We start from the raw sequence: 25,638 nt of genomic DNA, 5'->3' as shown, positions 1-25,638 counted from the left end.
AATCCCCACAGAAAATGGGGATTTTAACTTGGAGACGCTGAATCCAAGTGGGTCGGAGCAAAAGAAAGCTGGGACGGGTCAAGGAAGGGTCCGAGTGGTGATGGTTCGGAGTTTTGGGATTGTGGGTTGGATCCTGAGCTGAGTTTTAGGATGACTTTTCGGAGAATTGTGAGTGCGCTTACTTTGTTAAGATTTTTCTTTTTTTTTTTGGCTTTTTATGGGTTTTTATGAGTTTTATTGAAGATCAATTTTGCATGTTACTAAGAGTGAAGTCCCCGTATGATAACAGTAAATAACATTATGGTTTGAGTCCTCCATGAACATAACATTGGTTTTTATTTATTATTAATTTATTTTTGAATGAGCCTTTTGTATCTGTTCATGTGTATTTGTTAGTTTCACGGCTTCAATTGAGGGGAATTGCTATGTTGCCGGGAGTAAAATTGCAGTATAGTTACTGGAAGTAATGATTTTGGTAGTCCATAATGTCTTTACGAATGTGCAATTAAAGTGATAATGAAATTCAGATCATAGATGATATCTGTTATTAGTTGGTGATTTCAGCTCAAAGACTGGCGTCAAATTTTCAATGGCAAATGCATGGCTTGTTTTAGGTTATAGCTGTGGTTAGCTTGGTTTTGTGTTGAACTTTGAAACTTACATATAATAATATGTATGGCTTACAGGGTGCTGGTCTTGAAAATCTTGGTAATACTTGTTTTCTCAATTCAATGTTTCAGTGTCTGACATATGCAGAGCGTTTAGCGGCATAATTGCAGAGTGGCAAGCATCAAAATTCTTGGGAGTGGATTTCTCATCTGCTCAGTTCTTTCCTGCTTTTTACTTCCATGAACACAATAAAAAACTATGTAAGCATGCATATTTCTACATCAATTCTGTGTCTAGGTAAACTTTTATTTGATATGATTGGGTTATAGTTGTTTCAATCTGTTCTACTCACTATAAATTTGGATCATTGCCGTGTCGTATATTTGATTGGTATTAAGTTATGGAAGTAGCCTAAGAAAATCTAAGGTTTATAGAGCTCGTGTTAAAATATATAAGCATGGAGATGAAACCTTTTCTTAATCCCTTGTTATGTTTTTGAAATTTTCATGTGAGCTATTGTGTTAAAATATATAAGCATGTGAACTATTGAATTTAAAATGACTTAGGCATGTGTCCTTTCTAGCACACGAGTATTTGAAAACGAAGAGATGATGATGGAAGCCTAATTACTAAAGCTTATGTTTGCAGGCCCAAAAAGAAGATAACGGAAGACAGCCCGAGGGAGATTGCAGCCGAAGAAAATAGGGGCAGAGAGCTTGAGGGCAGTTTGGGAAACTCATCCTAGTCATTCAGAGTTGTATGAGGCAGGCAGTAAAATAATGCTACAAGGGAATCGTTCAATCAAGGAATAAATTCAGCATAATGGGAAGGAAGCAGGGAGAATATTCTTGAATCTATCGGTATAGATTTAATAAACTATAGAATTTTGTATATGTTTCTAAACTGCATTTATATGGTTCAACAAATTTATTATATAACTTGACTTTAAAACCTTATATTGAAATATAAAAAGTTGACATACGTACATATTACAATACAATTCAACGACAAAAAAATGTGAGATGATCAATAACAAAGTAGTAGCAAGAGAGCGTCCACATCTCCACAAGATAAAACCATGTCTGTCGCCAATATGGATTCACATACAAAATTGTCGCGAATGCTATAAGCACAACTATATAGGTCACCACGAAACTTATATAGAAAATGTCTATATCAACAAAATCACTATCATCTCCCTTAATAATTGATGAAGCTTTTGGTGCCAACGATGGTGATTCCAATGGGTAGCAACTTTTATTCAATGGCAATCCACAAAGAAATTTATTTCCTTCATAGCTACTCTCTTCAAAGGTTGCAAATTGTCCAATCCTTGCAGGTGTTTGGCCTGATAAATTATTGTATGCCACACTAAATACAGACAAAGTGTTTATCTCTACTAGTTCAGAAGGGATATTCCCATTCAAATTGTTGTAAGAAAGATCTAAACTCTCAATCTGTTTGAGGTTTGAAAATGTTTTTGGAATTGATCCTGTCAAATTATTATGAGAAAGATTAAGAGTATGAATCCTTGTAAGGTTTCCAATTTGATGAGGAATTTCACCAAATAATTTATTGCATGAAAAATTAATTCCAGACATAAATGTGAGCATTTTTGCTTTGTAAGAATAGGATCTACTTTTAGTAGTGAACTGTATCGACTCTTTAGTTCCCCTTATCATAACATTTAAGAACTCACCCACATGGGTTTTTGGATATTCATAAATTAAACTTTCATCATTCTCATTTCCTTCATAGAGGACATTAAAATTTAGGCAAGAAGGAATTTTACTATAAAAATTGTTCTGAGAAAGATCCATCAAGCGTAATTTTCCCAAATTGCATAATTGAGTAGGTAATTCACCTTCAAGATTATTGTTACTTAAGATAAAGTAACTTAAGGACGAAAGTTTCCCAATCCAACTAGGAATTTTCCCTTGTAAGTGGTTATGGCTAAGATCTAAGACCTCCAAGGTTGAACTATTAATGTAGAGAGCATCTTTTAATTGTCCCCTTAATCTATTTCTCGACAGATGAACTTGTCTGATATTTGAAAAGCTAAGACAGGGCAGTAAACTTCCAAATATATTATTCTCTGAAAGATCCAAAATTTCAAGATATTGACATTGACAAAGTTCCTTTGGAAGTAGACCTTTAAGTTGATTATTAAACATCACTATATCAATTAAATATAATAGATTTCCAAACCATCTTGGAATCTTACCTGAAAGATTGTTATCATTGAGATGTAACACTCGTAAAGTAGAGCAATTTAACAAACTTTCTGGAATCTTTCCTCTAAAATGGTTGCCATCCAATTGTAAACATTGTAAGTCTGTCAAGCCAAAATTATTAGAGAAGATTTGGCCTTGCAAATTGTTGTTTGAAAGAATAAGTTCTCTTAGTAAGGAGCAACTTATGACTAACTGTTCAGGTATTCCACCAGACAAGTTATTGTTTGATATGTCTAAACTTAGCAAGGAGCTCATATTACCAAGAGAAGATGGAATGTTACCATTGAAATCATTTCCAGACATGTTTAACAACATTAGCCCTGGTAGTTTTGCACCAATATTCATCGGAATTTGACCATGGAAGAAATTTAAGGAGATATCTAGTATTGATAAATTCATATGAGATTGAAATGATAGCCGGAAACTCCCTGAAAGAGAATTATTAACTAGTCTAAGTGATTTCAATTGGGTATTGTTGTACAATAGCCAATACGGAAATTCTCCAGTCAAGTTAATGTGAGAGAGATCAACATATTGTAAGTTATGTTGATGGTAAAGAAATTTTGGAAAAGGGCCAACACTTCCATAACCAAATAAATTGATGGAATTTAATTGGAATTTTGGGGTCATGGAATATGACATGGTTTCAGTATAAACTTGGTTATTTTCACTCTTGAAATCTTTGAGGTTTGAAAGGTTAAAAAATGAATTGAGTGAAATTGAGATTTGAAAGAGATTATCCGAAATGTGGAGGACTTCAATGGATTCTAGGTTATCAAGAGGAGATGAGGAGACGTTTCCAATAATTTGATTGGAAGATATATCTAATTGTCGAAGTGATGTCAAATTTGCAAGACATGGAGGTAAGACACCCCTTAAATCATTATAGCCAATATCCAACTCTTCCAAATCCATCAGCTCACACAAGCCTGTAATGAAACATGTCTTTTATTTATGAAGAATCTAATGTGAATAGAATGTAGGGTAACAGTCTCCAAGCTTAAAATTAAAAACCATTTTATGTATATTAACACTTGTAATTTCTTTATATTCTCATAGGTCATTGTAGTTATAATTAATTTTGACTTGGGGAGGAGAAAGAATATGAGCAAAATACTAAGCTTGGTCGGCCAACGTGCCACTAAGTCCACAGTTAGACAATGATAATGTTTGAAGAGAAGTTCCCAGTCTAAAGATTTTAGAAAGGCTTGTATTGAGAGTAGTATATTCCATGTCCAAACTTTTCAAATTTTTTAGATTAAGGGGACCTACAATATTGACAGGAATTTTCGTGAACTTCATTACACATATAATTAGGTTGAATATAGAGCACATTGTAATTAATATTTTATTTACCTTGAACTTGTGGGATGCCATTAAACTCACACTGTTTCAATGACAAAACTTTCAGTGAAGTGAAAGGTGCAACAAATCGTAGAAAGCTTCTGGGGAGCTTAGAATAATCCAAGTACAATTCTTCCAGGCTGGTCAAATTCTGCAACTCTGTTGTAACAGAGCAACATATTTAAAATGACTCTAGGTTATATATATATGGAAATTGATCTAAATAGCACGTCACACAATCATTTATATACCTTCAATTTCTGAGAAGCCGTTAAACTCACAATAGCTCATTGACAAATATTTTAGTGAAGGACAAATTTTAACAATATTTGGAAAATTGATATGGAGCTTATTATTATCCAAGTTCAATACTTCCAAGCTGTCAGTCACATTGTGCAACTCTGTTAAAATAACACTAGGTAAGTAATTGAAAAATTGTCAGAAATTTTGTTTTAGCATCAGAACTTTAACTTATTTCTTACCTCGAGTAATCTTTATTTGAGTAGCATTATTATATGAAAGGTTAAGCGTCTTTAAGGAGGAGAATGACATCAATGTTGATAGGAAAAGGGCAGTTGCATTAATGGTTTCCATGCCATATAGATAAAGGATACTCAAGTTCTTCAAGCCTCCATAATCTAAGCGTTAAAAAACTAAATTTATAATCAACAATCTTCAATGCGATATATACCAAGAAATGAAACAAAAATCATTATTTACCTTTGAAGTTTACAAATTGGTCAATCTTATTCCCACTCATGTCCAATTCCTCTAAGTTTTTCAAGGAATATAATCCTAGTGATAAATGAAACAGAATTGATTAAAATTGAATCATATGAATATGAGGAATTCTATCATACTTACCTTCAACATCAACAGTTCCATTCAATCCAATTTCATTCAGATGCAAAGATTTTAATGAAAAGAGATCACTCGAAGATGATAATATTCTACTTTTGAAGTTGTTACGACTTAAATCCAGAATCTCCAAATTACTCAAACCTAAAAATAGTCAAACAATTTCACAAGATTAAGCTTGTTTCATATATTTAATTTAAAATGTCTAATTATATCATAAATTCAACAAAACAAAAAAGAAAAAAAATAGTTGAAATTATGGATTACCTTGAATATTAATGCTCCCATTCAAATGATTCTTATCTAGATACAATTTTTTCAACGAGGAGAGACCGACTAGAGATGATAAAATGCTATTATTGAATTTGTTTCCAGTTAAATATAGTTCCTCCAAGTTTCTCAGCTTTGATAGCCTCTCAAAACCTGCAACTACTCAAACATTTTCAAGCCAATAAATTGCTTCATGTATATAATCATCTAATGTATCACAAAATTATTCACAGAATATATGTGAGGACCTTTCTCAATATTTTTATTAAATGCTTACAAATAATATAAATCTACGAAGGAGAAATTTTTGAGGAATTAGTAGATTTTGTTAAAATCATATGATACTAGGTAGATGCAAAGAAATTAATAGAAAAATAAATGTGATGCTAAATAAAAAAATATTAAAGTTCAAAGGAGGAAGACAATTGACCTTCGTTCTCAATACAACCGTTTATATTGTTGTTATCTAAATACAGTATTTGTAGTTGTTGGAAAAGAGAAAACAAAGATGCATTTAGATATCGGGGCTCTTCCAGATCCGAATAACTTTCTCCAGAAAGAGTGAGTTTGGTGACTCTGCCAGTGATGTTGCACTCAACCGCTTCCCATTTACAACAGTTTGAATTCTCCACCCAGTTGTAAAGCTTGTGATATTTGTAGTCAGAATTATAATAGTTGAAAAAAGGTTTAAGTTGAAGAAGGGCAGTTCTCTCTTCATCCCAACACCCCTCAACCAAACAAACCAATTTCATCACTAACAACACCAAAAACCACTTACAACCCATGTCTGATCAGAATAATAAACTATATGATGAAGTTGTGACTCACAACACACTACCTTCACTCTATTTATAATACAATGAGGCCCCCACTTCTCTTGCAATTCTAGGTCTTTTACCTTAATATAATTTTTTTTAATTGAATATCAGCAATTTTTCAGTAACCCAATTGAAATTTGTACTTTGCTCAACTCAGTCTACAAGCAATGAAATATGCATTTAATATCATCTGGTAAAATAAAACAATTAAAATGAAGGAAATTTATAAATGAATAATATTTATATAGACCCAAAAAAACTGTTGAATTTTCACATAAATTTGTGAAAATTTGTTTGTATAATTAATTTGTATACGTAATATTACTTTTTAATATATTCTTAATAATTATAATTTATAATTACTTTGTTGTTTAATCTAAAAATACCTAACATGTTGTGGACGTCAAGTTTAAATTTACTGAATATTGTGAATATAACCATATTTTTCAAGTTAATGTAATTGATTGGCAACCACAAAGATTTATTTACAATTAAATTAATTTTTTTTAATTGAAACAGCCAACCCTAGCGAATTTATAGAAACATGTAATGATGATATAAATCTTCATTTGGAGTTCTTTCACCATACAGATTAATTAGCAACAATTTTCTAGATGTGACACTGTAAATTTAGAAATATTAATCTTATTTGTACGAAGTACTTTCTGTGAAAGTATTTTTACTAATATAATCTTTTCTCACCAATTATTAAAAAATAATAATTAAAAAAAATCTACAGAACAGCTTAATTACTAATTAGTAACTTAGATGGAAAATCATGAACTCATCAATTTGATAACATTGAACAATGTAATTACTAAGACTGAAGAAGTCATCCAATGCAAGTATATCTTGAACGTTTTTCTTTATGAATCTTTCATCCTAAAATAAAATCTGCTCAAGGTTTTTTGGGGTTTTATTAAAACTTTAATTTTTCTTCTGCTGTTTATATTATTTTTTAACATTTCTATAATTTATTTCTAACAATTTTCATTAAAATAACATTTTTCTAAAATATTCAAATCGATTTAGATTATATCGGATTTATTTCGTGTAAACTCTAATACTATCCAATTTAATTTTGAGTCATATTAGGTTGATCCAAAATAAATTTTGTATAGGAAAAACTTAATCTGAACCTTATTTTTGTTATGTTGGGTTAATAGATCTGATTAAAAATTGTCAGCTCTATCACTTAGGTAAATGTGAACTCTTTTATTTTTCAAGTTAATGTAAATTGGTTACTTGTATTGATTAAAGGTATTTTATGAATGTTTTCAATAGTAAATCATGAAAACAAATTGAACTTTTTTTATTTATTGGAAGTTTGAACATTTTCAATGCACGTTTTGTCTTTGTTTTTTTTTTAAAGACTTTTGAGCCAATGTGAATGCACCAATTGTCTCTTTTTCTCATTCAAATTATGTACTCCAATTACATTGACTATTGACTTAAAAGTTAGAACACTATCAACTTTTTTTAACAGTGTTGTGAACATAACTTAATTTTCCAAGTCAAGTCACTTACTTGAGAATTCATGGAAGCTAGGCATTACAGTTACATTGGTTATTGATATAAAGGATTACCAAATTTTTCTTAGGGGGCGTTTGGTTTGGGTAATATTTGATTACTAAAATAGAAAGATTACTTTGAAAATAGATTACTTAGAAGATTACTGGGTATAAATGATTACTATGTTTGATAAAATTTGATAGGTATAAATAATTATTGTGTTTGGTTAAAGGTAATAAAAGATTACTAGTAAATTATTTTATTTAAATGCCCTTGAATATAATTATTTTAAAATATTTTTTATATTATTTTTCATATTAATTAAAAATAAATTTATTTTTATCTCAAAAAATTAATAAATAATAATTTTTCTATAATAAACTCAAGATTACCCCAGTAATCTTTAAATACCTAAGGTAAAGGTGGTAATCAGATTACCACCTATATTACCTGTCACGTCAGCATTGATAATAGAAGATTACTGTAATCTTTTATTACTGACAAACCAAACAAGGGAATAAAAGATAGATTACCAAGGGAATAAAAGATAGATTACCAAGGTAATCTATCTTACCGCCAACCAAACGCACCCTTAACGTGTTCTTAAATTACTGGCAAAAACATGACCTATAATGAACCTGATTTCTTCACGTTGATGGAATTAATCATGAATATTTGAAATTTAAACTTTTTTATTTCTAAAAATTAAGTGAAATACTCATTATTTCACTTAATATTTAACATCCAACCCTAACTAATTTGTAGAAACATGTAATGATTTCATATGATCTTAGTTATATTGATTAAAGTTATATATTTTTTTAATTTCTTCAATTAATTTAGAGTCTAAATTAATATCTCATTTTCATAAAATAAATTGAACTTTTATGTTTATTAGAAATTTGTATATTTTCTATGCATATTTTGTCGTTGTTTTTTATTAGACTTTGAGTCAATGTGAATGCAAAAATTGCCCCTTTTTCTCGTCCTTGTTGCTTTAAATTGGAGTTGGCACATTTTCTAGGCGTGATATTCTTTCCAAGCCCATTTTCTCTTTTCATTATCTTGTGAAAAAATTATTATATAAATCTTACATTTGGAGTTTGTTCACCATACAGATTAATAAGCCACAGTGATTCTAGATGTGACACTGTAAATTTAAAAATATTAATCTTATTAAACAAAAATCAATTACAATATATTATTCAATTGAAGAAATTACATATTTTGTTCAAAGTATTTTCTAAGAGTTGCAAATTTATCATTTCGTGTTGATTGTATTATCTGTTAAAATCCAGAATTTCAAAAGGCTCCAGCGTATTAATAATCATTGACCAAGACTTGTATGTTTGGAAGAATGTTAAGGATGCCTATCACTTTAATATAATCAATATAATGTTTTTTCACCAACTATTTAAAAAATAAAAATATTTTTATTAGTAATAATAATAATAATAAAAGAAACTATGGGGACAATGTGGAAGTTTGTAAAAAAAAAAAAAAAAAACCATATTGCATCTTATATATATAGAATTTCAAAATTAGTGTTCTTCCACCATCTTATTTTCCAAGTAAAAAGATTATTTAATTTAATAAACTATATAAGTAAGACATATTTCATTGATAATCAAGTATCATCTCTTCAAAGCAAGTAACATATAAATTATAGAATCTTTTTTCATCCATTTTATTTTGTATTATCAATTTTATTTTAAAAAATCATTTGAAAAAACTTTACAGAATGCTTTCTTTTTTATGTTATATAAATTATATGATGCAATTACTAATTAAAAACTTATTGTTGATTTGAATAATTAGATATGAATATCATTTCAAATAAATATTTATAAATAATGTTATGTATACACATGTTTGTCATATAATTTGAGTATATAAATGATGTGTCATCATATGGTTAGGTGTTATTTTATCTATAATTAAAAATCATTTAATCATATGATGATATATCATCAATGTACCCAAATTATATACCAAAAATATATATATTAATTTTATTAAATATTTAATAAGCTTATAAGATTTATAAAACTTATATATATATATATATATAATATATATATATATATATATATATATATATATAAATAAAAGCTCAAAAAAACCAAAATGATTTACAGCAAAGCAATATTTTTTTATTACTAACAGGTGAAAAATAAAAAAACTGAAATGATGGAAATTTATAAAGGAGTCATACTATGCGTGTAAATGAAAAAAATAGTCAATTCCTAAGAAATTGTTTTCATAATTAATTTGTATATTCACAATTACTTTTTTATAAATATAAGTCAATTTCTTTACTAATGAATCAAGAATTTAAATCCTACTTATTGATTATCATTTATAATTAATTTGATGTCTAATTTAGAAATATCAAACACAATTTTGGATGTAGCTACCCACCTTTTTCATATATGTTGACTTAGGCAACCATCAACTTTTTTTAATCTAGAGTGTTGTATGTGGTATCCTTATTTTCCAAATTAATGTAATTGGTTGTCAACTACATAGGTTATAATTTTCCAAGTCACCCAATTGAAAAGTATTGATATTTGGCTAATCTCTCAGTCTCCATGCATTAAAGGGAAATTAATTAAAATAACTTTATTTTATTGGAGTTAAACGATATTAATAAATACTTTATAGATTATACAGATACAATAAAAAAAATACGCTTTGTTGAAAATTGTGATCACACCTATTGGATTTTTTTGGCCTAATGACGAGAAAATCTTCTCATTTTATGACCAAAATCATCATTACACTTAACTAATTAATCAATAAATTAAAAAAAAAAATCATCATCTAACAACCAACTTTACTAAGAAAAAATCTTTTGATATTCTAATTAAAGGGAATACCCATGAAAAATCTATCATTTTTGGGTAGAATAAACAATTTCTACACATAAATTATATCTTAGTATAATTAATAAGCAATTTTAATCAATTAACAACCACCTTTCTTGTTAATTTATATCCCATTTTAATTGAATTTCAAATTAAAAAAATGTTTGAGAGGCTAGATTTCTTAAGGTCAGAGATGAGGGTAAAATAGGTATTAAATTGGGATCTTGGCTATATTTGTATTAACCATAAAATGTTGGCTAATATAATTTAGCCCAATGAAATTAGATTATTTTAATCAATTTTCATACATTTAATATCATTTGGTAAAAAATAAAACAACTAATAAATGAATAATGTTCTTCATGCAAACAAAAAAAAAAAATGTGTAGAAAATTTCAAATCAATTTATAAGAAATTGTTTGTATAATCAATTTGTATATATAATATCACTTTTTAATAAATATGACTTAATTTCATTACTAATGAATAAGCAATTTAAAACTTACTACTTAATTATCTAATTTATAATTAATTTTTTTTATCTAATTTAAGAAAACCAAATACATTTTGGATGTCAAGTTCAATATGACTCAAGCCATCTTGTCCATCTATGTTGACTTAGGCAACTATCATTTTTTTTTTATAGAGTGTTATAAACGTTACTTTATTTTCCAAATTGATATAATTGATTGACAACTATGCATATTATTTAAGATTAATTTATTTTATATATATTTATTATGAAAACATCTCTTAGGTACTTCACAATAATATTTAAGACCCAACTCTGGTTAATTTATAAAGGCATATAATGATTTTATAAGATCAGTTGTAATATTTATATTAATTTCTTCGTATAATAATTTTGTAGGATCTTAGTTGCAATATTTTATATTAATCTATTCAATTAATTTAGAGTCTAAATTAGTGTATTATTTTCATAAAAACAACTTGAACACTTTATTATTTATTGGAAGTTTGTATATTTTTTATACATGATATTTATAAATATCTAAAATTTAAACAATTAACGATTGCATTATGAGTTCAAATTTGGAATTCCAAAAGGCTCCACCGTCTTAACAACCATTGACCAAAACTTATGTATTTGGAAGAACCTTGTAAGGATGTCCATCTCTTTAATTTACTCAATATAATCTTTTTTTTAGCAATTATTGAAAATAATAATAATAATAATTTCCTTCATGATAAAAATAATAGTAATTAAAGAAACTATAGGAACATTGTGTAAATTTGTGAAAAAAGAAATAGCATATTGCATCTTCTAAATATAATTTGAAATTAATGTTCCACCATCTTATTTTCCAAGTATCATCTCTTCAAAAGCAAATAATCCACCCATATAAATTACATAATCATTTTCAGCCATTTATTTTTTATTATCAATTAAAAAAAATGTTTTGAAAATTGATACAAGATGCTTCCCTAATTTTATTAGATATTTAAAATTATATTATTTTTGGAATCAAAGTTTGAATTAGTGCTATATTTTATGAGCATGTTTGTAATTAGCAACTGTGTTATAAAAACTTTCAATCAATTAGCCTAAAATTGTAATTAATAATTAATAACTTATTATTGATTTAAATAATTAGACGAAGAATTATAAGCTCATCAGTTTGATAAAATTAAACAACACGGTTATACCTCCTTCAATAATTTGTATTTGTCAATTTCAATGTGAGTAAATTTTCAAACCTTTACATGAGTTAAACTTTAAAGTTTAAACTTTGAATTATTATTTTAGCCAAAAGACATATTCCCATCCAAAGTTTATTGTAAACCTAAATTGACACTCACTAAATATTGAAAACTCAAACGCTCATATATTAAATATTGAAAGTAACTAAATTTCTAAACCTTTAAACATTGAATTATTATTTCCAATAGTTATTTTCTAAACTTTTTCTTATCTCATGGCTCAAAATTTCAAGTTTATTGAATTCAACTGTTTTATTTATGAATTGCCAAAAAATAGAAAAGCAAGATAAAAACTGAAAGTTGATTGTAAAATGCTTTTACGATCATTCTATAGTTGAATCAATAATATTCGCATTAATTCCTGAGAAATTGTTTACGTAATTGATTTGTATATGTAAAGTTACTTTTTAATAAATATGTCTCAATTTCTTTATTATTGAATAAACAATTTAAATCTTACTACTTAAATATTATAATTTATAATTAATTTGCTTTCTAATTTAAAAATGTTAAATATATTTTGGATGTAGCTGTCCACTTTTTCATATATGTTGACTTAGGCAACTACAACTATTTTTTTTTAGAGTGTCGTAAACTGTGATCTTACTTTCTAAGTTAATCTAATTGGCTGACAAGTATATATGATATAATTTTCCAAGTCACCCAATTGGAAAGTATTAATACTTCTCTCAATCTCCATACATTTAAGCTAAATTAATTAAAATAATTTAATTTTACTAGTATTAAACGATATTAGTCAACATTTTATAAAATTTACGGATATAATAAAAAAATACATTTTTTTAAAAATGCGCAACTCTAAAATAAGTGATAATCTATAACTAATTGTTATAAACAATGACTAGACATGATCACACCTATCAGAATAAATAATATTAGTTAACATTCTATGGATTATACAAATATAGTAAAAAAAAATATGTTTTGTTTAAAATGTGCAACTCTAAGCATGACAAACAATGACTAGACACGAACACATCTACTAGATTATTTAGGCCCAATAGTGAGAAAATCGTCTCATTTTTATGACCAAAATCATCATTTCACTCAACCAATTAATTACTAAAATAACAAAAAAATTCATCTAACAACCAATTTTTATTAGAAAAAATCTTTCAATATACTAATAAAAGGAAATACCGGCATGAAATCTATCATTTTTCAACAAAATAAATAGTATCTAGACACAAATTATATCCTAGTACAACTAATAAGCACCTCTCTTGTTAATTGAAATCATGTTTTAATTGAATTTTAAATGAAAAAATGTTTGAGAGACTAGTATTTTTAAAGTTAGAGATAAGAATAAAATAAGTATTAACTTGAGATTTGGACTATATCTATGTAATTCATAGAGTGTCGATTAATATCGTTTCACCCCAATAAAATTATGTTATTAAAATTAATTTCTCTACATTTAATATTATTTGGAAAAAAATAAAAGTATTATGCATGCAAACAAAAAATATGTAGAAATTTTCACATCAATTTATAAGAAATTGTTTGTATAATTAATTTATATATGTAATATCAATTTTTAATAAATGTGATTCAATTTCATTACTAAAGAATAAACAATTTAAAACTTACTACTTAATTATTATAATTTACAATTAATTTGTTGCATAATTTAAGAATATCAAACACAGTTTGGATTTTAAATTCCAATTTACTCGAGCTGTTAATCTATTAATATATGTTGACTTAGACTACTATCAACTTTTTCTTTTTCTAAAAGTGTTATTAACGTTACTTTATTTTTCAAGTTGATATAATTGATTGATAACTAGATATGTTATTTAAAATTAATTTATTTTATATTGTTTTATAGAAACATCTCTTAGGTATGTTTTGTCTATGTTTTAAAGACTTTTGAGTCAATCTAAATATTTAAAGTTTCTAAATATGCATGATATTTATAAATATCTAAAATTAAACTATTTTCTTTATAAAATTATGTGAAATGTATACTCTTAATCAACAATCATCACCTAGACTTGTGAGAGACTGATGCATTGTGTTAAAATTTGAAATTCCAAAACGCTCCACCATTTTAACAACCATTGACTAGGATTTGTGTGTTTGAAAGAATCTTATAAGGGGGACACAACTTTAAAAAATAAAAATATTTTCCTTTAATATAATGATAATAAAAGAAAATAAAGGGACAATATGTAAGCTTGTTTGAAAAAAAAAATCTGTATTGCATCTTGAAAATGGAATTTGAAAATTAATGTTCGGCCACCTTATTTTCCAAATAAAAAGATTACCTTAATATAATAAACTATATTTAAGACATATTTCATTGACAATAAAAAATCATCTCTTCGATAGCAAGTAACATATCCACCCATATAAATTATAGAACATTTTTTCATCCATTTTAGTTTGTATTATCAATTTTATTTAAAAAGAAAAATTATTTGAAGAAACAAGATAGGATGCTTCCTTATGTTATATGATATTTAAAATTATATTACGTATGTAACTCATTATTAGTTTGAATATTTAGATGGAAAATTATGAGCTCATCAATTTGATAATATAAACAACACGGCTAGCTTGACTTCCTTAAGTAACCTGTCATTCTCAAATTTCTAAACTGTTATAGAAGTTAGATGTTAAACTTTGAATTATTATTTAGAAAAAAGAAGAAGAAGAAGTTGATTGTACAATGTTTTTTGGTTCGCTTTATTGGAGAATCAATAACAAACACATTTGACACGACAATGCAATACTGAACATTATCTACTTGGGAATTTATGTAATTTGGGCATTCCAATTATATTGACTATTGACTTAGAAGGCAATCAACTTTTTCTTCTAGTGTTATTAACATAAGCTATATTTCCAAATCAAGCCTGCTTTCTCGGAACAAACTGATGAAAAAGAAAATGACTAAAAATTCAGAAATATTTCCGGTTGATGATGCGACAAATTCTGGAGTGGTAGCCATTTGATTATTCAAAGAAAATGTCATTTGATGAAGTTTACAATATTCATTGTTTCAATTCCTAAAGGAAGCTCACATTTTAAAAAAAAAATATGTTGTCGAACTCATGCTATTTTCATTCATTGTTCCTTTGCAAGGAGAAGGATTACTATGTGTAGGAAGTCTCTTACGATGATGATTGGGTGCTGTCTAAGGTTGCGGGTAAGCTATGATATTTCAATACTCATTTCTGGCAAATCCAACATAAACTTACTGTAAAATCACTCATTTTTAATGGCTTTTATTTATTTCCGATAACAAATAAATTGACTACCATAGTTGTTGTTCTGGATGAGATTAAAACATTTTTAATCTTATTTAAAAATATTAATCTTATTAAAAATAAATCAATAACAGTATATTGTTAAATTGAAGACAAAGTATTTTCTAATTTATCAATAACTGTATATTGTTACAAATTTATCATTTCGTGGATAAATCAGAGTCTCTCTACAGTAGCTGCAAATCAGAGTCTCTCCCGTCATCAGAGGGTCAAGATAAGTTGCTCCCTTTTCTTCTGTGATGTGATTAGATGTGGGGATGAGATTTTTTTAATAAATGTCGCCACGTCCTTGGTTCTTGGTTCTTGGTTTTGAGTCTCAACGATTTTCAAAAATCCATGTTACATCTTCTAAACAGAATATTTCCTTAATGATGTTATAAAAAATTTAAAATTATATTATATTATGATGTAATTACTAATTAGAAACTTATTATTGATTTGAATAAATAGATAGAGATTTATGAGCTCATCAATTTGATAAAACTGAACAACACGGCTAGCTTGATTTTCAGCAGTAATCTGTCAATATCAAAGTTACTAAAATTCTAAACCTTTGTGGGAGTTAGACTTTAAACTTTGAATTATTACTTTCGATGGGTATTTTTACTAACCTTTTCTTTTTCTCATTACACAAAATTATAAGTATATTCACTTGATATTGATTACAACAGACTTATTTATGAATTGCCACATAAGCTAAATTTTAAAAGGTTATTTTTTGCTATTATATAAACAAATAAATTATGTGTATTTTTTTCTAATACATAAATTGGTACATATTTGTTATGTGTCATAAATGTTGATCACTCTTAGTTGCATTAAAATGTGTAGTCTAATTAATATTTATTCATAAAATTTCAGTTTAAAAATATATTTGAGGGAGAATAGAAATATTGAAGCTAAAAGACGAGCGAGAAGAAGGTTACTTTGATAACACAGTCGGGTCCTCTTGGTGCTGACACATGTTTCAATAAAAGATTGAATGCCTAATTGTCCTATTTGTAACGGAAAAAATTGCACAAAATGGCAGTTGTATGAGAACAGAGCACTTGTTGGTGGTTTGCCAAACAAAACATTAATGATAAGTTTCATTATCATACTCTAGCTCGTACTGATTCAGAAGAGAAAACGTTAACCTGACTTATCCTTCATCGTGGATGTATCTCAGACATAGTAATAAATTATTTATTGTACAGTTCATTCCACTCGAATTGTCTACAGCATTCATCCGTTCAATGGAAAATGCAGGCTGTTCTGGCATCGACAATTTCACATCTCCACTCGTTAACATAGAAATACCATTAAGGCATGGTAGGTTTGTCCATTAATTGTGTTCAACACAAAGCAAAGCCAAGTTAATGTATTTCAAAACTTGGTCTTGACAATATGAAACAGATAGTTTTAAGGCTGCATCTTCGTTCCACAATTGTCATGGCTGTGTCACTCAAAACCATAAAGTCTATCTAATTCAATTTAAATTATAAAACGTTGAACTGTTCGAATATAGTTTGAGTTTATTGGAGTATAAAACGGTTCAGTTTAAATTGAAAAATTTTGAAAGAACTTTATAAAAAAATATTGAAATTGCTCTTGTGACCACTTAAAAATCTTAAAACTGTTTATAAATATAAAATTGAACACTTGATTCTTAACACGATTACCCTTTATGGCACACTCCGAAGCCATATAACCGCTAGGTAGATTCATTCACATGAGTATAAGCAATTAATATGTAATTGAATAAATTATCAAGCTTTTACTAGGTGGATTTGAAGTTGAGCTCGAGTTTGACCCAACTCGAGCTCAACTTAGCTTGAAAGAGTTTAGCTTGACTAGCTTTGCTTGAACCGGTCAAACTCAAGCTTGGCTGCGATACCAAGTTAAGCTCGGTTCGCTAGTATAGCAAAGTCAAAATTTAGCTTCTCCAGGCTTGTGAGTTTGGTCAAATATATCCAAAGCTTAAGCTTGACAATACAAAATCCTTTAAGCTCTAGCTTTTATTTTGATCTCAATCTAATCGAGTTGGCAATTGAACTCAAGCCAGTTCGTTCGAATCTACTTCTAGACTCTGTTCTTATTAATTTAGTTTATATGATAATCATAATTACTCACCATGTACCAATAATTCTATTCGTATTGCATCTAATCTTGTCGTGGCAAAAATCTTTATCATACTGAAATCAGAAATTTGAGGATTCATATTTTTTAGCCCATATTATGGATGGTTGAATCACCATAGACATGCCTCAAGTTTTCACTCTACCTGGTCCTTATGTATTGAGCTAACATTATCTTCTGTTCGTTTTTAGAATTATGGTTGAATGTGATATTTTAACTATAATGTATGACTTGCACACTTTCATCTGATCCCTACATCATTGGATTAGGATAATGAATGTGTGAAAATTTAAATGAACTTTTCAATCCGGAAAATAAGTAAAAGATACCAACCCTCATAGTTCTGCACAATATCTTTATTATCCGGTAATATAACTTTAGCATAGTGAGCTTGCTATATGGTGGTGGATGAGCATGCATAATTTATAACAGGATTTTGTATAGTTTTTAGGTTTGTGATCAATCTTTTGTTTGTATGTTAAAATCATTGTTTAGTCCGTTTCTTTGTAATATACTTGTGAATATGAACACATATACCCCTTGCATGTTAAAATATATTTTGATCTCAATCAACCATCTCATGTTTGTCATCTTATTAAGGCACCTTGAGAGTGGTATCATTGGTTATATTCCTTTTTACTCTACTTTGGGTTTGTCAACAATTGGTCTAACCCTTCACTGTTCATTTGTTGTACCTCCACATCAATTGTGATTTTATTTGTTTATGTGGATGATTTGATTGTTATTGGCTCTAATGCATCGATTGTTACAAATTGTGTCTCTACCTTATGTTTTGTCTTTGCTTGTTGAGATTTGGGTACCCTTGGTTTCTTCCTTGGTATGGAGGTTGTTTGCCAGTCCACCACTATGCATCTATCTCAATGATGATAAATGGTGGATTTGCTTTGTCGATTCTAGCTTGACTCTTGTGCTCTTTGTGCCGCCCTTTTTGTTAATTTTAAGGCATCATCGTCTACTAGTGATGATTTATTCCCATACACTACACATGGTTGGTGTCCTACAGTATCTTACTCTTACTCAGCCTGATATTACCCTCGCTATCAATCAAGTAGCTTAGAGACTATTTGCAGCTATTCACAAAGACATGTGTATTCAAGCATATTTTCTGGTATATTAAAGGCTTTCTGTTTTATAGCCTTATCTTTCATCATGACTCTAGTCCTCACGTCATGGCCTACTCTGATGCTCATTGGGCTGCTGATGTTTCCACATGCTACTCCATCACTAGTGGTTGTGTTTTTCTTGGATGCAACCTTGTTTGTTGAAATACTAAGAAACAGACTGTTGTGTCTCGTTCTAGTGCCAAGTCTAAGTATCATGACCTTGCATATGTGATTGTTGATGTTTAGTGGTTTTGTTATCTTTTACAAAAGCTTGGTATTCCACTGCATTCATCGCCACTTCTATTGTGTGACAGTCAGTCTGCTCTGCACATGGCTACCAATCTCATGTGTCATGCGCGCACTAGGTATATTGATATTGATCTGCATTTCATTCATGAGTTGGTTGCTCATGGGGTTATTCAACTCCGACATATTCCTACCATATCTTAGCTTGCCAATATATTTACCAAGGATTGTCTCGTGAACACTTTATCTCCTTGTGTCATCAATTGCAGCTCCGTGAGCTGCTGCTGTAATTATAGGAGAGTGTTAAATAAAATATTTATTTTATTATTTTTATGTGTATGTTAGTCTTACTAATTTACTAGGTTTAGGAATCCTCATATGTTCAGATTCCTGTTCATACTAGGATTCAAATTCATATTCATATTCAAACTGTCTTATAATATTATTATTTGTATTTCATTTAATCAATAATATTTATTTAGTTTTACAACCCCAATTCGAAAATTTTCAAGATGCACCAACATGGCTGGTGTTCCATAAGATTCAGAAGGTTTCTTTCTCTGTATTTTTCCAGGCTAAAGAGATACATCCAAAGTTTAATGATGAGTTTTGTGCTTTCTCAAGTATTATCGCATGGTTAATTTTTCATTTGACTGGGATTGCCAACCTAGCAAAACCTACAGATTGTATATAAATATAGTGTAATTTTGATATTTGTTCTTAATGAAAAGGTGAGGTATTATTTAGTTTTAAATTCCTGTTTTTTTTTGCCTAATTGGTTTCATCTTGGTTTCTCAAGTTGGTATTAGAGGCATCCAATTGGCATCAATGGCCAGTTTTTCATCGAATCCATTGGAAAATGGTGGCAAATATAGTTTGAGCTTCACCTACAAGGTGTTGCATGGAGACAACTTTTCTATCTCAACTTTACAAGCTGTTAGCCCTAAGCTCAATGAAAAGGATTATATATGTTGAAGAGCGTAGGTTTTGTTCACAGTCGGAGCTCATGAGTTAAAATACCATTTAACATGGTTAGTAGTGAGTCTTTCACCTTTTATTACAGTAAAACAAATTGTGAATAATAGTAGTATGAAGTAACAAAATCCAAATTATTTTGTTCGGTAAAAATATGAGCTGGTTGATTGTGTTGAATTTAGAGAGAATGTTTAATCATGTTGAATCAGCCAGTGAAATTTGTTGTGATTTACAAGAGTTTTTTATGGCTGAGTCTAAAGTCAGAGTCATAAATTTGAAAAACTGTATATAAAATATGAAGAAATGTAGTTTGAGCATTTATTAATTCTTTCGTGGAATCAAAGATATAGCAGATTTCTTTATTACTAGTGGTCAACATATGTCTGAAAAGGAACTAATAACCTTAATTCTTGATGGAGTTGTCGTGAGTTTGATTCAACCATTGTGCGCATTACTTTAAAAAAAAAAAAAAAAGGCAGAAATTGTCAAATAATTTCGTATTCATGCATGATATTTTAATCGTTCTCTCTCTCTTACAATCTTCATCCTCAAATCCAGTTTCATGATGCTAAGATGAGATACTCTATTATGGTTTTGATTTTGGGTTTTACAACTCATAACTTGCTGAGTCTCGCAAGGAGTGATTGTGACAAATTACCATTTCACTATTTAATTAATTTTATTTTAGTATTTTTAAGTGATATGAGATATTTATACATATTCAATATCTTTTTATTTAACTAATTTTATCTTATAAGATTAAAAGATTTTAAATTAAAGATAAAATAAACAATTAGATTACAAACCAACATTGACTTATTATGAAATTGGGTATGTCATGATCTCATGATGAGATAGCAGTAATGTTCAAGCTTTCAACAATGACTTGCAAGCGCCTTTGAAGGAGTCAACAATTGACAATTAATATAGTAATTTGCAAGTTCAATAAGTAACATTTAAGATTAATTAAGTTCAATAAGTAACTTGCAAGTTGTTTCATTTAAGATTATAAATTTGTCAGGATTATTCATATCTGGGGAATAGACTATGACTTGAACATTTGATAATATAACAAATTGGTACTAAACAATAAAATTTGTAGAAAATTGGTGTGAGCTTTGCCGGGTCAACCATTGAGTGAACTTGCTCTGGCATTTTCTCCAAAGTCTACTTACCAGAATATGATTCTAAGTTTCTCACTAAATAAGCTCACCAAAATATGAATCAAAGTTCGTTAATGGCTCCAAAAAAAGTTATCCTTGCGGTGTTCTTTGTTTTCTTCACTTTGAAATTGTACTCTGCAAAATCACAAATTTCGGTTAAAGCTGGTTACTGGTACTCAGGCAGCGGGTTCCCGAGTTTGGGCATAAATTCTGCTCTCTATACTCACCTTCATTGTGCATTTGCTCAGGTAAATTCAACCTCTTATGAACTCTCTTTATCAGAGTCTGATGAGAAACTGTTCCCCAACTTCACAGACACTGTGAAACAGAAAAACCCATCAGTCTTCACTCTTCTATCAATTGGGGGTGCAAATGCCAACTATTCAACATTTTCTGCAATGGTGAGTGATTCATCTTTCAGGAAATCTTTCATTGATTCTTCAATTAGAACCGCCAGGCTTTATGGTTTCCATGGCTTGGACTTTTGTTGGGTATATGCAAACTCTAGCTCTGATATGTATAACATGGGAGTTCTCTTTCAAGAGTGGCGAGCTGCTATCAACTTAGAGGCATTAAACTCTAGCTATGCACAACTTCTATTGACTGCAGCTTTTCTTTTAAAACCAGGTTTAGATTCAGGAAGGTTCCCTCTAGAAGCGATGGAACGGTACTTGGATTGGGCTAATATTTTGGCTTATGACTACTACACCCCTCAGTGGTATAATTTTACTGCTGCTCAGGCTGCTCTGTATGATCCAAGTAGTAATGTTAATACTGATTATGGTATTAGGGCTTGGATTAGCAGAGGATTTTCTGCTGATAAGATGGTTTTGGGTTTGCCTTTCTATGGTTATGCGTGGACGCTTGCAAACCCCATGGAAAACGGTATTGGTGCGCCAGCAACAGGGCCAGCCATTAGAGAAAGTGGAGCCACAAACTATAAGGAAATCAGGAATTTTGCTGAGACATATGGGGCTAATGTTACGTACAACGCAACCTATGTTGTGAATTACTGCACAGTTGGAGCAACTTGGATTGGTTTTGATGATGTTGAGGTTGTCAAAACTAAGGTTGCTTATGCCAAGGAGAAGAAGTTACTAGGCTACAGCGTGTGGGAGGTCGGTTATGATGATAACTGGATACTTTCTCAAGCTGCAGGTAAGAGATCAAAGCTTAATTCACTATGAGATCTATTTGATTATTTCTATGCACATAGTATTCTTAAAACCAAATCAACATGCTCAAGTATAAAGAACAAAATTGGTTTATATTATCATTAGTACCAGGGCTGACACATGAGACAAAACTATGATTTAGCTCTTCATAAGGTGCCAAATCTGGTCCAGGTAATGATTGTTGGCCGGGGGTTGAGCCGGTTGAATTGCATAGAACCCTGGTTCAACCATCTGGTCAAACTAATTTGATCGTCATACTAATATCACCAGTCCCACTGATTCTTTGACCGGTCTGGATCTAAAAATATTGTTATATAGGTCACAAGACAGGGAACACCAATAATATTAATAGAGCAAGTAGACCAGGTGTACTGACATACGCCAAATTTTGCACTGGCCTGTATAAGATTTAACTGATTTACAATGATTTGGATTAAGATCTTTCATGAGAACTCTAGTTAATATAGGGAAACATTTTTCAGCTCAAGAGAGTAATAAGAATGGAGGAAAAAAGTGGCGGCTATTGGCAACTGTTTTGTCTACAACTGCCGCTGCTATTCTGCTTCTAGGCTGTTTCTTGATATATTACTTCTGGCAAAGAGAGCTCAAATCAGAAGGATCAAAGAAGAAATTAAATGACCCATCTGCAACTGGGGATTTTAACAGAAATGCTCATAATCTGATAACTTATAGTTTTCATGAAATTGAAGCGGCTACAGGCAGATTTTCATTTGAAAATAAGCTGGGTGAAGGTGGATATGGTCCTGTTTACAAGGTAATTACCTTTCTATTAATTAAACCATTTATTCTGTTGCAATTTGGTCTCCCTGATTGATTGGGAACACAATTTCTTTTGGGCCAGGCTTTGCTGCCAAATGGACAGGAAGTTGCAGTGAAGAAGCTTTCGAAAACATCCACACAAGGATATGAGGAGTTCAGGAATGAGGTTATGCTTACAGCGAAGCTCCAACATGTAAATCTTGTAAGACTTTTGGGATTTTGTACTGACAGACAAGAACAAATGTTGATCTATGAGTACATGCCAAATAAAAGCTTGGACTATTACCTTTTTGGTACTGTAAATTCTTTGCTGTATTTTTTGTACATACATTTTCATGTTTTTCTCTGATTGTTGACAACTTAATTTGATGCAGATCCCATTAGAAGGTCTATTTTGGATTGGAGAAAACGTGTTCAAATCATTGAAGGGATTATTCAGGGACTTTTATATCTGCAGGAATACTCAAGGTTTACTATCATTCACAGAGACTTGAAAACCAGTAATGTTTTATTAGATGAAGATATGAAGCCGAAAATATCAGATTTTGGTATGGCCAGAATATTTGCAAAAGATGAATTTGAAGCAAACACTGGAAGAGTTGTTGGGACATAGTAAGTACATGTATTTCCTCTTATGGTATGATAAGTCTATATATTTCCTCTTATGGCACATATATCTCATGTACTCAGAGCTTGTATTGTCCAATGCAGTGGGTATATTCCTCCTGAATATGTTAAAAGAGGCATATACTCTACGAAATTGGATGTGTACAGTTTTGGGGTTCTACTTCTACAAATAATTAGTGGAAACAAGGTTTCTGCTCTCTACGGTCCTGAAGAAAACTTAAGCCTGCTAGACCATGTAAGTTTCTTCTTAACAATTAGTGAGGACGGTAGTTAATTAGTTCAAAATTTGGCATTTGAATTAACTGATAATTGGTGTTTGACAATTGATTTTAGGCTTATAATCTCTGGAAAGAAGAAAAAGGCATGGAGTTTATGGATCTATCTTTAGATGATACAAATTCCTCGTGTAATTTAATAAAGTGTTTGCAAATAGCTCTATTGTGTGTCCAGGAAGATCCAAATGATAGACCATCTATGTTGGAAGTTTCCTCTATGATTAAAAATGAAACCTTAAATATAATGACTCCGAAGAAGCCGGCTTTCTCTAAACAAGCTGATGAAGATAGAGAAACTATAGTGACATTCAATGACGTAACCATTTCAGAAGCTGTAGGTAGATGATAGGATGCAGGGTCTTGCTGCCGGCTCAGTGAGCGCTACTCCTCTGTAAGTGGGTAGGGGTGCAGAGGGCAACACTCTTAGCTGGTAAGCTGTTTGGGTTTAACCTACAAAGAGTTGTTTTGGAATTTCTGAATCTTAGTAGGGTTTGTATTTGGGATAAGAATCTTTGTATTATATGAGTATTATAATAATTTATTAGCAGATATGGGACAGGAAGTAATATTGAGTCTTTGATGTAGTCCTATTTTGAATAAACCAGGATAAATGGCCGATGCTTTCTCTTTACTGTCCTAATTCTTTCATATTGCAGCAATTGTGATGACAAATGATTAGTTTGGCCTTGGTATCTGTTCATAAACACGGTTTAATTTAATCAAGTAACAGAACAGATGGGCAGGCTTGACTCAATTACAAAATGCCATATCAACATGTAGAGGTATCAAATTTTATATATATCAACATTTTGGCTATTAATTCTTCTCTCTTCACTTATGTAACAACCCATCTCCATATCATAACTCTAGGAGTAATTTACTAAGATGATGTGTCACGTATGTAATAAAGATTCTCATATATGTGATTAAAGGAAAACAATTTTATTGAAAAAACATATATAAAATATTTTAATGAATGCAAGCCCACATACTTTGGAGTAGTTCGACAACATATTTTTTCTTACAATGTGAGCTTTCTTTAAGACCTGAAATATACATATATATATATATATATATATATATATATATATATATATATATACCTAGATTATTGTAATATTCAATTGTTGTGACCCCCGGTGTCTTTCAGCCAAGCATGTTCCCAGTGGTGGACTCAGGACTTTTGGTTTTTTGTCTTTTTTTGCCAGGGGGTGCGGGGAGGGGGGCGTTATGTAGGGGTGGATATGAACCAAATTAAATTCGAATATCTTTTAACCCGAGTTTAAAAAATAGTTCAGATTGAGTTTCACTCGATTTCATCAAACCAATATTAAAGGTGACTTGAGTTTGATTTGAACAAAAAATGATTAGATAATATTCAATTTGAGTTTGATTCAAATTTATAGTTCAAATCGGTGGTTTTAATGTATAGGTCATTGCCAAAATAATATCGTTTTACCCAAATAATAACAAACCACCCATTTGAGCCATGAATTCTAGCCAAACCAAGTCATTAATTCAAACCACCGATTCAAGCTATAAATTTGAACTTGACCAAACTACGAATTTGAATCACCAATCCAAGCCAAAAATTTGAATTGAACTTGAGTTGAACACTTTCTAAC

The 25,638-nt window shown here is 29.8% G+C and overlaps 4 protein-coding genes across 4 annotated transcripts; 2 read left to right on the top strand and 2 right to left on the bottom strand.

The window, feature by feature from the left end:
• Window positions 1-1,610: 1,610 nt before the first annotated feature.
• Window positions 1,611-3,758, bottom strand: LOC123200278 (receptor-like protein 1). Its single transcript, XM_044615420.1, has one exon. It carries the CDS (start codon window positions 3,756-3,758, stop codon window positions 1,611-1,613), a length of 2,148 nt encoding a protein of 715 aa, XP_044471355.1.
• Window positions 3,759-4,430: 672 nt separating this feature from the next.
• LOC123200277 (receptor-like protein 9b) lies at window positions 4,431-6,100 on the bottom strand. The gene is made up of 5 exons (XM_044615419.1): window positions 5,746-6,100; window positions 5,052-5,189; window positions 4,908-4,982; window positions 4,670-4,825; window positions 4,431-4,588 (listed from the first exon to the last, which is right to left on the bottom strand). Exons 1-5 carry the CDS (start codon window positions 6,098-6,100, stop codon window positions 4,431-4,433), a joined length of 882 nt encoding a protein of 293 aa, XP_044471354.1.
• A 15,130-nt stretch (window positions 6,101-21,230) lies between these two features.
• On the top strand, window positions 21,231-23,166 carry LOC123200276 (class V chitinase-like). The gene is made up of 2 exons (XM_044615417.1): window positions 21,231-22,314; window positions 22,814-23,166. The coding sequence occupies exons 1-2, from the start codon at window positions 21,231-21,233 to the stop codon at window positions 23,164-23,166; spliced, it is 1,437 nt and encodes a 478-aa protein (XP_044471352.1).
• Window positions 23,167-23,241: 75 nt separating this feature from the next.
• LOC123200454 (cysteine-rich receptor-like protein kinase 10) lies at window positions 23,242-24,071 on the top strand. Its single transcript, XM_044615653.1, has 3 exons — window positions 23,242-23,404; window positions 23,486-23,723; window positions 23,823-24,071. The coding sequence occupies exons 1-3, from the start codon at window positions 23,281-23,283 to the stop codon at window positions 24,010-24,012; spliced, it is 552 nt and encodes a 183-aa protein (XP_044471588.1). The 5' UTR covers window positions 23,242-23,280; the 3' UTR covers window positions 24,013-24,071.
• Window positions 24,072-25,638: the final 1,567 nt, after the last annotated feature.

The sequence above is a fragment of the Mangifera indica genome, chromosome 17 (genome assembly GCF_011075055.1).
Source record: "Mangifera indica cultivar Alphonso chromosome 17, CATAS_Mindica_2.1, whole genome shotgun sequence".
Lineage (NCBI taxonomy): Eukaryota > Viridiplantae > Streptophyta > Magnoliopsida > Sapindales > Anacardiaceae > Mangifera > Mangifera indica.
The sequence above is the reverse complement of the archived record's forward strand: the minus strand, read 5'-3'. Positions and strand labels throughout refer to the sequence as shown.